Source organism: Pezoporus occidentalis, unplaced genomic scaffold (genome assembly GCF_034315485.1).
Source record: "Pezoporus occidentalis ecotype Australia unplaced genomic scaffold, CSIRO_AGI_Poc_V1 ctg22, whole genome shotgun sequence".
NCBI classification, from domain to species: Eukaryota; Metazoa; Chordata; class Aves; order Psittaciformes; family Psittacidae; genus Pezoporus; species Pezoporus occidentalis.
The window spans coordinates 3,307,681-3,323,266 of NW_026914072.1; the positions used below are offsets into that span (position 1 = coordinate 3,307,681).

Sequence of the window (15,586 nt, forward strand, 5' to 3'; positions counted from 1 at the left end):
AGTAGGATGAAAAGGTAAAACAGGAGTCAGAACTTTCTCCAATTTTTGAACTTTGTCCTTTGTAACAGAGTAGGTGGAATTGGAAATTTGCTTGGCTGGAGCAAGGAAACTGGGGATCCAGTCGCTAAAAGGGGCTGACAAGAAACCTGGAGAGGAGCATTTACCAAGGGCAAGTAGGGATAGGACAACGGGAAATTTAGGTGAGATCTTAGGCAGAAGTTTTTCATCCCCTGTGAGGGTGGTGAGGCACTGGCAGAGGTTGCCCAGCAAAGCTGTGGCTGCCCCATCCCTGCCAGTGTTCAAGGCCAGGTTGGATGGGGTTTGGAGCAACCTGGTCTAGTGGAAGGTGTCCCTGCCCATGGCAGGGGGTTGGAACTGAATGAGCTTTAATGTGCCTTCCAACTCAAGCTGTTCTGTGATTCTGTGACTCCTGAAGCTACAGCCTGTCTGCAGGGGTGCAGCCCTGACCTTAACTCTTCTGGGGGCCACTCAAGGCCTCCTGCCTGCTACTGCACATCAAGCTCGTTGTGTGACATGCTGATGCCACCACAACCAGCCACCATCCTCAAAACTGGCTGTCCGTGCCTGATGGGCAAAAGATGTGACAAAGAGGAGGCAGCTCTCCGTGGCTTTTCCCTGTGTGTGTGCGGGCAGCGAGGCCTGCAGCCCCCGCAGGATCTCCGTGCAGGCTCCCGAGGCCTACCCCCGCGCCGACCATGCAGCGGGGTCCAGCCCCCCCCTCGGGGAGAGCCGATCCGGCGCTGGGCCGGGGAAGTGGCAGCAGGCGCCCACGGCCGTGCTGCGGGGCGGGCCGGGGCGGGCCGGGGCGGTGGCGGGCACCGCCCTCGGTCCCTCCCCCGGCCTCCCACCACCCACCGGCCTCGCGCTCCGTCGGAACCGAGCTGCCGAAACGGAGGAGTTTCGAAGTTTGTGGAGCAGCCGGCGCGGGGGCCATGTGGCTGCTGTGGTTGTTGCTGGGCTCGGCGGGTGAGTGCGGGCGGTGGCGGCAGCCCGGCAGCGGCGGCGGGGCGTGCTCCGCTCGGCGGAGGAGGGCTCCGGGCCTCCCTCCCTGCTTTCTCCCGCCTCCCCTCGCCGGCTCGCTGCGAGCAGGGCCAGGGGCGCCGCCGACCTCCCCTCCCCTTCCCATGGCTGCTCTTCCCTCCCATGGCGGGCCGGACGCGGGGCTCGCTGTGTGGGCCGGGCCTGGCTGTGGCGGGCGGAGACCCTCCCCTCAGGGCGGTCTCGGGGCCCCCGCTATAGGGTGTGTGGGGCAAGCGTGAGGCGAGGCATCGGGTAGGAAGGTTTTGTTGCGTCTGGGCCAAGCTTGGGCATTAAAACAGCCGAGGGGCTGCGGCCCCGCTGGTACAACCCGGGCCGGCCGACGCGGGCCCCCTTCTCTTTGCCGAGGCCTTCCCGGGGTGAAGGAGGCCGGGGCGGGCTCGGACAGACGCACCGCCGGGGTCTGTACACCGAAGGGAAGCGCTCGGGTCCTGCTTGGCTTTACTTGGCGTCTTCACAGGGCATTTCCTACTTTTTATTAATACTCATCTTGTAGAAACTATTCCCCCCCCTCCCCCGGCCCGCATATGTCTGTCAAAGCCGGCGAGTTGATGATGTTTTGTGCAGCTTTGCTGCAGGTGTGAATTATTTCTTAGCGGGCGCCTTTCCAGGCAGTGTAGGTAGCCTGGCTGCATGCTGCTGGCTCTGCTTTGGAATCGCGCCGTGGCGATGGAGTGGTGACATGCAATGGGTACAACTGATTATCAAGTTCCATTTCTTTCTTTTTCGAAGAGTGTTTGTTGTCATGATGAGCTGACAAGTTTCATAGCTTCAGTGGTAAAAGTTTGTTTCGAGTGTGTAGATGGATAGGAAAGAAGAGAAGCACAATAGGACTTGTGCTGTTTTGAAATTAACTGCAAACCAAAGTAGCAACGTTCGTATGTCTTATGTAGGTTTTTCTCTTTGCAACACTACCTCAGCAGTTCCTTTTTTCGGAAAGCTTCAGGCCCAGCTCAGGTTTGTTTATCTGGATTGTGTTGCCTTCTTCCTTATTAATTTGCATTTACTACTGCCAAAACTTTACCTAATTATTCATAGCAAGGTGTAGTTTCCATGCGTTGCATATATTTCCTTGTAATATCACCCTTAGATTCACATGGAGGGTTCCATGCTGCAAGATACTGATCTTCACATGGGAAGATTTCCCAGCCACCCACTGGTGTTCCTGCTCCGCCTTGGCCTGGGGGCAGTGACCAAGAAGACCTGTTTCTCATGTGGAAGTTAGTACTTCAGCTTTTTGACTGCAAGCTGCACTTCTTGAACAAGAGTTACCCTGCAGTTATTTAATGAGAGGCTTTGGCTTATTTTGGGGCAGATTCAAAGAGCTTTTCAAGCCTGTTAGTTTGTTGGGGTTTTTGTGATTCTGTTTTTCTTGTGAAGAATAAAGTATGGGATCTTTGGTGATTTCTTTTTTAAATGTTGCTTTCTTTGTATGTTTTGGCAGCCCTGCAAGCTTCCCATAGGGCAAATTAGCTTGTCTCTGCCTGGCCTTCACTCTGTTTTGAATTTTAATTCTGATAACTCCTGAAAACATTTCTTTTCCTGTTGATCTTTTTTTGGGTACAGATGGGAAACCTTGAAACCCTGGGGATTGATTTCAGCTAACAGAAAATAACCACTGTGTAGTGTCTCTGTGTCTACAGTTCTGCTAGGTGCAGAAGTCTTGTGTTGGTGAAGGTACGGATGGCAAAGTATTGATCTTTTGTTTCCATCTTTATTCCTAACATTATTACTGAATCACTTCGTGCTTTTGATTCTGAAAGACTTTATCTGCATGGGAAAGGTTTTATCTTGTGTGATATGTAGTGTGAAATTATAGTTCAAGGCTAGGTTGGATGGGACATGAGCCATAATGGGGATAAATTCTAATGGATACTGGGAATGGCTTTAAGCTGACAGAGGGGAGATTTAGATTAGATATTAGGAAGAAGTTCTTCCCTGTGAGAGTGATGAGGTCCTGGCACAGGTTGCCCAGAGAAGTTGTGGCTGCCCCATCCCTGGCAGTGTTCAAGTCCACTTTGAACCAGGCTTGGAGCAACCTGGTCTATTGCAAGGTGTCCCAGCCTGTGACAGGGTTGGAACAGGGTAAGCTTTAAGGTCCCCAACCCAGAACAGTCTTTGATTCTATAATTCTGGTTTGATTTCAATTTGTAATTGCAACTGATAATCAATCAGAAAGAGGCTATTGATCTGAAGCTTTATCTTGAGCTCCCTCATGCGATGGCTTTCCTTTTCCAGTTCCCTCTCCTCATTTCAGGTTTCCTCAAGATCTCGGTATGTGCACACCCAGTCTCTTTCACCAGCAAGTGCCCAGGCAGATGAAAGCAGGTTGTGCCCAGTGCTGATCCACTCCTGCTGCCCTGCCTATTTCATCCTCTGACCCAGCTCCCAGTGGTTCCCAGTTCACTTGGCTCAGTGTCAGCCCAGGAGTTCCTGGACATGTTAGGTCCTGCAGGGATTCCAGTTACCAGCTTAGGCTGTGACAACATTATTGAGTAAGTTAATGTGGAAGAAGGTTTGTAAGTTAGAAAACAGACATCTGTGTTTATCATCTTCCGCAGTTTGCATTACTTCAATAATAAAAGCTGATCTACACACAGTTATAGTGAGTCTAGGGAAGGATTGCTTCAGAGACCTTCCAGTATATTATAGCTGAATAAACCAATGAAATGTAAACAGTCCCTAAAAGAAAAATGGATTCTCTGTAATTCTGACTATCACTGTGCTTTATCTCCTATTCAAGGAAACCTGAATCTACTGAATATATTTGAATACAGATTTATGTATTTTTTTTTCTTCAACCTGCACAACCTCCATTCAGGAGTGAAATGATGGCAGGAGTCACAAATATTTAGCTAAATGAACTGTTTTTTAAAAGTATGATTGCAAGGTGAGTGGAAAAGGAAGACTACTTTTTTATGAGAAGTACAAAACTTCCTGTTTGAATTGTGGAATAGGTCTTAAAAATGACAGCTTTCAACTGGCTGGAGAGTCAAAGTGCGGTCAGTGCAGCACTGGAATTCCTGGGTGTGGTCCCCAGGATGTCACAGCTCAGTGGAAGGACCTTTCTGAGCCAAATATGCAGTGCATATATTATACCTTTTAACTTGTTCTGTGTTCAGGGAAGACTTTTGTGCCTTGTTCTCTAGCCTTTTGGTCTAATATTGTTGGACTCACAACTGTCTTCCACAGGCAGCATAAACATGCAGGCCCACACATGTGATTTTGTCGCAATTTGTCAGTAAATCTCAAATACTGTCAAAAAAAAAAGCAGCATCCCCAAAATCAAGCTGGGGTAGGAGCTGCTTGAAGAGTAACATTGCCATGTTCATCTGCATTGTGTAATGTCTGCTAGCTGAAAACTTCCACATGCTACTAATGAAGTAGTATTTCCTTGCATGGGACTTCATTTGTACTAACATTCAGAGATACTGCTTTTAGTGGAGGTTTTCAAGCAAAGACATTCTACATACTGCATGGAAGAGCACTGCTGAGCATTGCCCTGTTCTACTGTGCAAGCAGAGAACAAGAAAACCACTCACTACTTGGAGAGCTGCATCTGTCCTGCTTATACTCTGGGTCTGTTTTGTATTTTTGATGCAATCTTCTGAAAAACTTTTAAATTGGGTCTAGTGGTCTATAACCAGTGTTTATCTCTCTTGGCACACAAGCCAGCAGTGGGCTTGTGTACCATGTCAGTGTTGGCAATGGATAAAGATTTTTGTAGTGCCTTTGGCAAGTCAAGAAACTTCCAGTGTGGCAAAGTAGTGGGAGAAATAGGTGATACATAATCAGCCAGCTATGTCCTGGGCTGCATCACTAGCAGGTCGAGGGAGAAGATTCTCCCCCTCTGCTTTGGTGAGAACCTCCTTCAGTCCTGCGTCCAGCTCTGGGGCCCCCAACACAAGAGGGATGTGGAGCTGTTGGAGCGAGTCCAGAGGAGGCCACAAAGGTGCTTCAAGGGCTGGAGCACCTCTGCTATGGGGACAGGCTGAGAGAGTTGGGCTTGTTCAGCCTGGAGAAGAGAAGGCTCTGGGGAGACCTCAGAGCAGCTTCCAGTGCCTGAATCGGTGGCAAGAAGTCTGGAGAGGGGCTTTTGACAAGGGTCTGTAGTGACAGGAAAAAGAGGGAATTACTTTAAACTGACTTAAAACTGATTAGACGTTAGGAAGAAGTTCTTCCCTGTGAGGGTGGTGTGACACTGGCACAGGTTGCCCAGAGAAGCTGTGGCTGCCCCATCCCTGGCAATGTTCAGGGCCAGGTTGGGCAGGGCTTGGAGCAACCTGGTCTAGTGGAAAGTGTCCCTGCTCATGGCAGAGGGTTGGAACTGGATGAGCTTTATGGTCCCTTCCACCCCAAACCAGTTTGATTCTGTGGTTTGCTGAAGATGTAGGTCTGCCAGCAGTCATAATGAGAACAGCTGGGAAGTACTAACCTTAGTGCAAAGCTCCACATCCATGTTGGAGAGAATGTCTGGGATTTCTCATGGGAGCCAGCACCTGCAGACAGGTTCTCTCAGGATGAATTTTTGGTTATCTGGTTTGATGTTTGATGCTGTTGTCAGACTTCCCTCTTGCAGGGTCCTTTTTGATGCAGGGACGGAAATAAGCATATGGTGTTTTTGTGGGTATCATGTAAACTTAAGGGATTTTGAGTAGTGTCAGGGAAAGCGATGTCTCCTTGGCTAGGCTTCCATAGGTTTCTGTTGCTCCTTGGGTGTTTGAAGTTGCAGTGATTAGGAGCTTCCAGTTGTCCATCCCACTTGGGATAACTGCCACAACACTAACCTGCAGTTGTTGAGGGCTGGGAGGGTGAAAGAGTGATTGCAGTGTTGTAGTCACATGTTGTGATAGGAGGTAGAGATGGCTAGCTATAAAACAGGTTGTAAAAATGCACCTTTCGTTCAAATGTGAAAAAAAGCATTACAAACTTACAGTCAGTTGGCATTGTCTGATGCAGTGGGAGACTAGCAAGCTCCATACTTCTTTGGATGCAAAAATGTCCTTGCGATAATATGTTTATCCTACTTCCATTCATATGCTGATTATCTACCAGGTGAGAAACAAAATGGCTCCCTTTGCTGTAAAGTTGTGAAATGTGCTGTGATGATTGTAGTGCTATTTTGCTATCTTGTCCATTTGGGCAGCTAATGATGAGTTTTAGGAAGCCCTGTAGACTGTTACTGTTCAGTTGTCCCACCTGCTTCAAACTGGAGCTGTGTATGCACTACCTTTGGTAGGAGGCACACTGCGATAAGTATTTAAACTGGCATTTTCAGGGCTTGAACTTGAAAACAGTTGCGAGCAGGTGGGTTTTGGAGGTGAGGTGGGAGAAAGATCTTATGTTTCAATAGTTATTTTTGGGTTTGGGCATTTTTGTCTTTCCAAACATTAAAGCAGAAGAGGTCTTGCAATCTTCTGCTCTGCAAGATCTCGTAACAGGATATGCCAAGATGCAGAATGGAATATTTCAAGTAAAACCAGTTTTAATGATATATTTTAAGCTATCTCTAAAGTGAAACATTTAATGACAGGCTGCCTTTTGCCTGAAATGTAAGTAGATCATGGCTGGAGGTAATTGTAGAGTCAGCCATTAGTATAATGAGTTTATCATTAATTTACTGACTGCTGGAGAATTTTTGAGGGGGAGCTCATATGTGTTAAAAAAACCACAACCACCCAAAACACAAACCAACAATGAAGATAAAAATTTAAACAAATAGCTTAAGAAAAAACAAATCAATAAACTTTGCCGACACCCCTGCAGAAAGCATTTAACTAAATTAGTCTGTCTCATAATGAAACTGTTAATTTATATGATCGGTGGAAATTTACATTTGCTGTGGACTGAGTATGTATCCAGATACTTGTTTCTCTGACACGTACAGACTTGTTAAGCTGCAGGAACTTGATTGTGTGTTTGAGTGCCTTTTTTTATGCAGCCTCTTGTACTAGTAAAACTGCCATAGCATAAGGCAGTTTAAGCCAACTTTACGTTGCATGCAGGGTTGTCTAGTGGGACAGAAAAGCCTTATTAAGGGAGGAGATAGTGTAATGCTAATTGGTTTTCATGTGAGTTTTAATTTGCCTGTGAGAAATGTGGAGGCAGTGAGGAGGTTTCTAAATGGAGCCACTTGTCACTCTGGTCATTCTTGTCCTCGGCTGCTTTTGCAGGTGTCCCCTTTTGGTTGATTGCAAAGGAGCTTGTGGAATTGGATACCAAATGTAGTTGCACTTCATAGAAATAAGTCCTCTTTGAAAAGTTGAGAGAAAAAATAGGTAGTTTCTGTTAGTGTTGAAGGGCTGGAGAATCTTGTGGCTGGGTAATCAGAGAGGCCCAGATAAACAAAATCGAAGTGGAAGCAGTTTGTGGGAGGGTGGCTGATGAGAACTTTCTCCTCTGATCCTCAGGCCTTCTTCCTGCCATGGCCTGGGCAGCTGTGAACTTGGGCACAATTAAAACATATCAAGCAAAGCTGTTTTTCGGATATGAGCAAATGGTTGTGTAAGTTGCTGTGCCACAGAGTGTGACATGTCACAGTGAACAGGCAGCTGAGGCAATGAGGGGAAGGTGATGTCGCCATGAAACTTGTCTAGAATGATCTCTGTACTATGAGTTTTTATCATGCTGTGTGATCCTTTATTTGGGGGTTACCGTCATCATTTTGGGGGTTGGAACCAGCTGATCTTTAAGGTCCTGTTCAACCCAAACATTCTGTGATTTAGGATTAGGGGCTAATGAACTTGTACCAGATCTGGGGAGGTTCTGATATTGTGTCCTTTTAGCCAGGAGGTTTCAGTTATTTTAAAACAGATTTAATGTCTCTCAGACAGCCTGTAAGCCGTAATTTATTAAAGGTCAGGAAGTGTGTAAGTGGAATATGGTTGAAGTGTGCTATTCTGTTATGAAACAGGTTTTTTTAGTAGGACCAACAATATATTTTTTCAGTGCCGTATTTTGTGGACTTGTCTCTTAGCACTGATTTATCACTTCACTTGTGAAGGAGCCAAATGACACAGCTCCAGACAGAACACATCTGCCAGCCACATCTGTGTCAGCTCAATGCTTGTACTCTGATGGGCAAAGGTGGTCACGGTCTTCGTGCGCTGCAGGATGTACTCCAGGTTGTGTTACTGATCAGCAGCATGACTTCGGGCAAGATCTCTTTCTTTCCTCGTTCTAGTCATTTCCATTTTACCTGTTTAATCAGGGTTTTTTGGACATCAACTGTCTTTCTTTCTTTCATGCTGTTAGCACTACCCTAATTTTAGTCAAGAGCTGTATGTTACAAATAACAGGCATATCTTTCTACAATTCGAAATAGCTCTTTACTTTGAAGAAATGTTTTTGATATGATGTTTTTTTCTCAGGCATTCCTGTTTTTTCTTGGTTTCGTTGGTATTGCAGTAAAGTCATTAAGATTCTTCAAACAGAGGAGTTTCAGTTTTAGAAAAATGTGAAATGTGATATAGACACACCAATGGATATAATTCTGACAATCTCCCCCCCCTCTTTTGGCACCTCATAGTTGTGTTGCTTGTGCAGGGTGCTCTTCACAGGTAACACATGCTGTATTGAACCTGCTACCTAGTGGCTGCTTCCCACATATGGCCTTAGAAGGTGATACTTCAGCTGGTGTTTCTGAGTTTGGAGACTGCAAAGACAGTCTTGGGCTTTGTATTCTGCTACTGTTTTCCTGACGCAAGAGTAAGTTATGTCAAGGGCTATTAAATGTTTCTGCTGGACTTTCTATTAGTTTAGCTAAAATTCTGCAGCTAAAAATAGCACTATTTCTCATTGTGAATCCCTTTCTTGTCAAATTCAGGCTTCTTTCCCTTCCTTTCTTTCCCTATATCTTTGTTCTTTTGTTCAGAAGCTGAATGCTAATGGCTTAGTCTTCACTAAATTGGTCAGCATGAAGAAGAGGAGGCTCTGGGGAGCCCTTAGAGCAGCTTCCAGAGCCTAAAGGTTTTGACAAGAAAGCTGGAGAGGGGCTTTTGGCAAGGACATGTAGTGACAGGACAAGGGGGAATGGCTTTAAACTTTCAGAGGGGAGATTTAGATATTAGGAAGAAGTGGAATGTGTTCTGTAGCTGAGTTTGGAAGGTGGTGGTTGGGTACAGCAGACTGCTAGGGACTTGGTCTCCCTAGGTTCTTGGTACAGTTTCACAAGTGAATTGTGCATCGTGAGTAAGTTACTCAGTTTCTGGGGGATCAGTTATGATGTATAGTCAATATTTTTGCTTGACACAAAATTGAAGGTGTGCATGTATGTCTACATAATTTGTGAATGTGGGCATTGTTAGTGAATGTTAAAAAATATGCTAGAGCAGTTCCTTATGTTGTTTAATATGCACACTAGCCCTGCCAAAACATATCAGCTCTTCATGAACAGATAAATTGATAGAGTCAGCCCATAAGACCTCCAAAGGAAGCACATTTCAGTCAATGAACTCCAAAGGCAAAATAACTCTTTTAAGTTGCTAACCAGTGTCCTGTCAGTGGCATAAGGTGCTCTTGTGGCTGGGGGCAAAACTGTAGTCGCAAGAGCTGGGTAGAACTGCACACTACTAAAACACTGGGCTGCATCACCAGAAGTGTGACCAGCAGGTTGAGCAAGGTGATCCTGCCCCTCTGCTTTGCTCTGGTGAGAGCCCCCCTGCAGTGCTGCATCCAGCTCTAGGGACAACAGCAGAAGAGAGATGTGGAGCTGTTGGAGTGAGTCCATAGGAGGCCATGAAGATAAGATGCTCCAGGGGGTGGAGCATCTCTGCTATAGACAGGGTTAGAGAGAGGCTTGTTCAGCCTGGAGAAGGCACTGGGGAGAACTTAGAGCAGGTCTAAGGGAAGGTGTTTGGAACTAAATGAGCCTTAAGGTCCCTTCCAACCCAAACCATTCTAGACATACAGTCTAACTGGAACCTGAAGTGCATGTATTTTGTGCTGGGGAGAACTGTGGTTCTCCAGAAGAGTTAGGGGCTCTGATGCTGATCTTGGGGATGGGAGGACTACATCTTCTATGTTCTGAACCACAACAAGAAACATGTCTTATCAAGGGCTTGGCATGTGTAGAACAGTCTTCTGCTTTGCTTGCTAGAGAGTGGAAAGACAATACAGATGCCAAGATCAAGATCTGGCTGGCAAGAATGCCAACTGCCATGGTGAAATCCTGGAGTCTGAAAGAACTGTACTTGCTGCCCAATCAGTTTTTAAAAGGCTAAGTCATTAAACTAATTATGCATAATTGAGATTGACTAGGGAGCAGTAGCAGTGTGTTTGTGGGGACTGTTATCTATTCCAACTCAAAATAGACTTTTTTTCTTTTTTCTTCTTTTAACCAAGCTTTTGAAAGGTGGAAAGAATGAAGCTGGAGAGGTAAGAAATGATCCATGTGGCTGATGCTAGTCCTTTCTCTTAATAAAGTGCTGGATTAATACCTGATAAATCAGGTATTAATAAATACCTGATTGTGAGTGAAATGCCTACATTGAGTTAATTAGAATAGTAAAAAAATAAAAAATCATAAATCATGAGAAACCAAACAACCCAAAACAAACAGCAACAAAAAAAACTCAAATCCCCAGACAAACAAAAAACCCCAACCCACTGTGAACTTTTAAATTAACAGATCATTCACTTTGCCATGTAATCAGGGTTCTGCATTTTAAACTTGCCCTTCATTAAATGGAGTACTGTTGAATTCTGATTAATGTTTCAGACATTTCTGTTTGCTAGCCCTTTCTTAAAAGGTGAGGCATTTTTGATCTTGTGGATGTGTTGGCTTTGAGTATCAGCAAACATGAAGGTAAGAAAAAAGTGAAGCCATGTAATACTTCAGCCTATGAGCACTTAATCTACAAGCATTTGTTCTTGTACAGTTAGATGGAGGGCTTCCCCCTAGATCTGCACCCAGTATGAGTTTTGGGAACCAGGTTTTTTTTTTCTCTCCTCCAAAAAAGGAGCCAACATGTGCAGTGAACAAATCAGGAGTGTACTTCTGACCAGAGATCAGAGTGATTGGACTAGAACTCTTAACAGTACCTGAATGATAAAAAGGGTGTTGATAGAGCTCCTAAGAACACTATGTTCAGTTCTGGGCCTCTCATTACAAGAAGGACACTGAGGTGCTGGAGCGAGTGTAGAGAAGGGCATTGGAGCTAGTGAAGGGTCTGGAGCATCCTTGGAGCATTCCATGAGGAATGGCTGAGGGAACTGGGGTGCTTAGTCTGGGGAAGATAAGGCTCAGGGGGGACCTTATCACTCTGCAACTACCTGAAAGGAGGATGGAGCGAGGTGGGGGTTGGTCTCCCAGGTAACAAGTAATAGGACAAGAGTAAATGGCCTCAAGGTATGCCAGTGAAGGCTTAGACTGGATGTTAGGAAAAATTTCTTCTCCAAAAGGGTGGTCAGGCATTGGAACAGGCTGCCCAGGAAATATGGTAGAATCACTGTCTCTGGAAGCATTCAAAACCCGTGTAGACAAGGCCGTTAGTGACATGGCTTAGTGGTGGACTGGGTAGTCCTGGCATATTGATAGGGCTTGATGAACTTGAAGGTCTTTTTCAACATAGTTGATTCTGTGATTCTACATTAGTTACAGCAGAAATGCCCAGTGTCTCTTCCTGCAGCATCTTTGGTAACTCTCAGGTTCTCAAAGTTAAAGGCTCTCTTACTTATTACTGACTTCTATGTGAGTTAAACTTTGGTGTGTAATCAGATTAGGTATCCTTAAAATTTCTAATGGGATCCTTGAAAATCTGCCAATGGACTATTTAGGTTTTCTGATGAATTGTTTTAATGGAGCTCTGCCTTGCTCTTTGTTTAAGTCTTCAGGGTAGCCTCAGGCTGCTTACTTTCCAATTTCCTTGCGTTATCTATAGATAAATGTCTGCCTTACTGGAGCTTAATGGCCAGTCAGCTGAGTCAAATGAAATCTGAAAATACAAAAAAAACAGTTCTTGTTGCTGGCAGGATCTTCTTGTCCTAACTGAGGCTGAATTCAGAGCTGCTGGTCTGCTGACTGCCTTGTACGTAGTCTCATGGGGACCCCGTGTTTGGCTTGTAAAGCCTAGTTTAGCTAATTTTCACTGCAGTGTTGGTGCTTCATTTGTTTGCTCATCAGTAGCTGCAAAATTAAGCAGCCCACTCTTGTGAACAGACTTTCCCATTTAAGAGACGATAAATATAACTTCCTTTGGGCCTGTATCAGAGACACCTTTGTAAGGCCTGTCGGATCCTGTTAAAGTTAAACCAACAGAACTTAGACTTCGAAAATACCTGGTGGCTATCTCTCTTGAACAGGAAACATCTGATATGGGGTATCTCAAAGAGGCAGTTGCTTCTGGGAAATGAGGCACTCTTTCCACCTTCAGCAGTCTGGCCCTTGAAGGTGCCATGAGTTGATCATTTGCATACATAAGCCTTCCAAGCTGCTCTGCACATCTCGGTAAGAAAACACACCTGGCAAAGGCAATGTTTACTTCAGTTTGGAAGTTGTTGGCCTGTTGAATAGTGTTGGCCTATTGTTTTGGAAAAAAATTGTGTTATGGAAATGCTGTAGTAAATGTTTTGGTTAGAGAACAGTTTGAGTGAGCTCAACTGTCGAAACTAAACCCTGAGAGTAAGCAGCTCTACCAAGAGCTTGTCATTGCATGATTCCAGGGCACAATTGTTTCGGATAGCTTGAAATCTAGAGATTCATAATTGTTTTTTAAACAAGCTTCCCAAGTTGTTTCCTGGTCTTCCTGCAATGCTGCGCCTCCAGCATTAAACAGAGTAAGGGATAGGTACGTATGCATACAAGAGAGAAAAGTTGACACCGTAACAGGGGTTCGTATTGAGACCCTGTGAGTATGAAGAAGAGGGCAGTTAATCACTGTGTCTAAAATAACTTTAATTTTTTAGTTCCAGGGGATCAGTTACCTCTATAAAGTCACTGTGTGGTAGTCGAGCAGGCAGGAGTTTGGGAAGATGGAGTTTCATCAGCTAGAGGGAGGGCCTAGCTGTATTTTAATTAGAATCTCTGAACTAGGTATTAGCCGCAATATATATGGGTATTAGACACCCCATTCCTGGCAGTGCTCAAGACTCAGGTTGGACAGGGCTTGGAGCAACCTGGTCTAGTGGAAGATGTCCATGCCTGTGGCAAGGGGTTGGAACTGGATGAACTTTAAGGTCCCTTCCAATCCAAACCATTATGTGATTCTATGATACCTGCTCAAAAACTTTTTGTTATGACTCTTCATGTTTACTACTGAGGAATAAATTATGCAAGATACACCTGTGGGCTTTAATATTAATACTTTGCATTTGTTTATTAGGAGTCTTAAAAAGCAGTTTATATATTTGGAAAACTATTGATTGGTATGTATCTTCAGGTACCCATTTTCTTGGCGTCTGGGAAGCAGGGAAATATAAATTATGCATGCTTGCAACATTCCCATGGGATAGGAGAGCATTAGTAATCATTAACAGATTAGGAAGACTGAAGTCAAGGAAAGCAGAGTAATATAATCATATAAGACATCTGTGGCAGGGATGAACCCTTGTCTCTGCTCTTCTCAAATTCCACCCAGGAAGCTGTCCTTTCCTGGCAGGGATCCTGCCTGCAAGACTGGTCTGTGTCGCAAGTACTGACATTAATCTTCCCCATCCTGAAGCTTTTTGCCAGCATTCCTATTGGGAGCAGACTAGGAGTCGGCACACTAGCATTGAACCATTGCAGTGTTTAATGTGTCATTGTGGGGTTTCAACAGCAGCTGGGTGATGTACAGCTGCCAGTTGGTAAAGCCTCAGCTCTGGCAACTGCTGTTGAGGGTGGAAGTTCCGAGAGTGTGGAAACTTTCATGTACGTGCATGTGGACAGCACATAGGGCTGTCCGTTTGGTAAGCCTGATGAAGAACTGGGAAGGGGCAGGATAGGTAACACAACATGCAATGAATGGTCATGTCCTCCTATGTCCGTTTGGTTTTTAGTAGTACAAATAGGTAGTGGCATCAGTGGAAAGCTCAGGTGGGAAGTACAGTAGGGGTAGACTGTATTCTTTTTCCTAAATTACTTATATGTGTTGGTGGTAGGAAATGTGCCTCTGTGGTACCTACCACTGACAGTCTTCAGTGGCTGGCAGGAGGGTTTTAAATCCAAGACTGTGTCTTTCTGCTGAGCTTCTAGTTGAATTTATTTGCCTTGGCAGAAAAGTTGTCTGACTTGAAGACACGCTATGCACAGGCTTAAAATATCTTGAAATAGTAGGGTTTGAATACCACCTTTGCTTTTTCAGGAGCAAATACTGCCACTGAACATGCAGATCACATTTGAAAGTGCTTTTTCCCTAGCTGCCCTTTACTTCGAACACAGCCTTTTATTTATTTATTCCACACACACCTCCCCCCCCAGCCCCCAACAAGGTAGTAAGATGTAGTTACTGAAATTATTTGATTTTGTGCATGGAGCACTCACTGTGCTTCTCTGAAGTGGGAGTATTTCACACATGGGTAGAGTGGAACACAAATCAAGGTGATGTGTGATGATGTACAAGTAGAATCAAGATAACATCATAGATAACACTGCTCCTTGGCAGTACATAACACTAGGCCTATTTGCTGTCTACCTCGCTTTGTGCCTTATTGAAATGGAGGTACCACTTACCCACCTCAGGTTCTTGAGTTTTGTAAAAGCTGGTAAGTGCTCAGTATCTCAGAGTGATTGTCATCAATAATTCATTATCACTTAATTGCTGGAGCTGACTTCTGATTGATTTAGTAAGTAGGACACTAGGAAATGGCACTTCTCCCCAGTCAGTTCTGTTTTGCTGCTTTTGCCAGCCTCTCATGGGGGAGTTGTCCACATGCCTTCTCACTCTGTCATGGATGCTTTTTCCTAGGGCCACAATAAAACTAGAGGAGCTTGCAAAAAGAAGGGGGTAGGCAGCATCAGATGGGTTAGGGTTTGGGTTTGGAATTTCTTTTTGCATCAGTAGCATGTCCAAGAATTTCTTTTTGCATCAGTAGCATGTCCAAGAAAGGCTAGACCACAAAGACTGGAGTTGGAGGGTTCAGCTTGGCACGTGTGACACACCATCACTGTGCGTCGATGCATCTTTTGCTTGCTCAGATAGAGAGTTTTCTCTTGGATGGCTGTCTTTCATTCCTGCTGCTCCTCAAAGTGCTTAAGGTTCTGCTTGTTCTGTCTATTGCTGTTGCCTATAAGCTAGTCTGAGAAGACTGTTTCACTTGCCCCTTTTAGCTCACACATAAAACACATGAACACCATGTAGGACACTTGTGGCCTGTGTTGTTTACCAAAAACAAGTTGTTTGGTGCTAGAGTCCTGGGCAAGCTTTAGGATTGCATTTTATTCTCTATATCTTAGTTTTCCCTTGATGCTTTCAGCTATTTCACAACTATGGGTCAGTGTACTTACGTTTGTGTTAACTTCCTGAATGTAATTATTATGTTTGAGTTAACTTCCTGAATCAGAAATACCCACCTACATAACTTGCAGCAAAACAATGAGTGTGTAAATCTG

At 44.8% G+C, this 15,586-nt stretch overlaps 1 protein-coding gene across 3 annotated transcripts in view; it reads left to right on the top strand.

The window, feature by feature from the left end:
* Window positions 1–857: 857 nt before the first annotated feature.
* LDLRAD3 (low density lipoprotein receptor class A domain containing 3) overlaps window positions 858–15,586 on the top strand; it is an 88,710-nt gene continuing 73,981 nt past the window's right edge. For all 3 annotated transcript variants that reach the window (XM_062620279.1, XM_062620280.1, XM_062620282.1), the window contains exon 1: window positions 858–987. In XM_062620279.1, coding sequence (XP_062476263.1) covers window positions 954–987 — 34 coding nt within the window. In that variant the 5' untranslated portion in view covers window positions 858–953. The remainder of the gene's footprint in view (window positions 988–15,586) is intronic.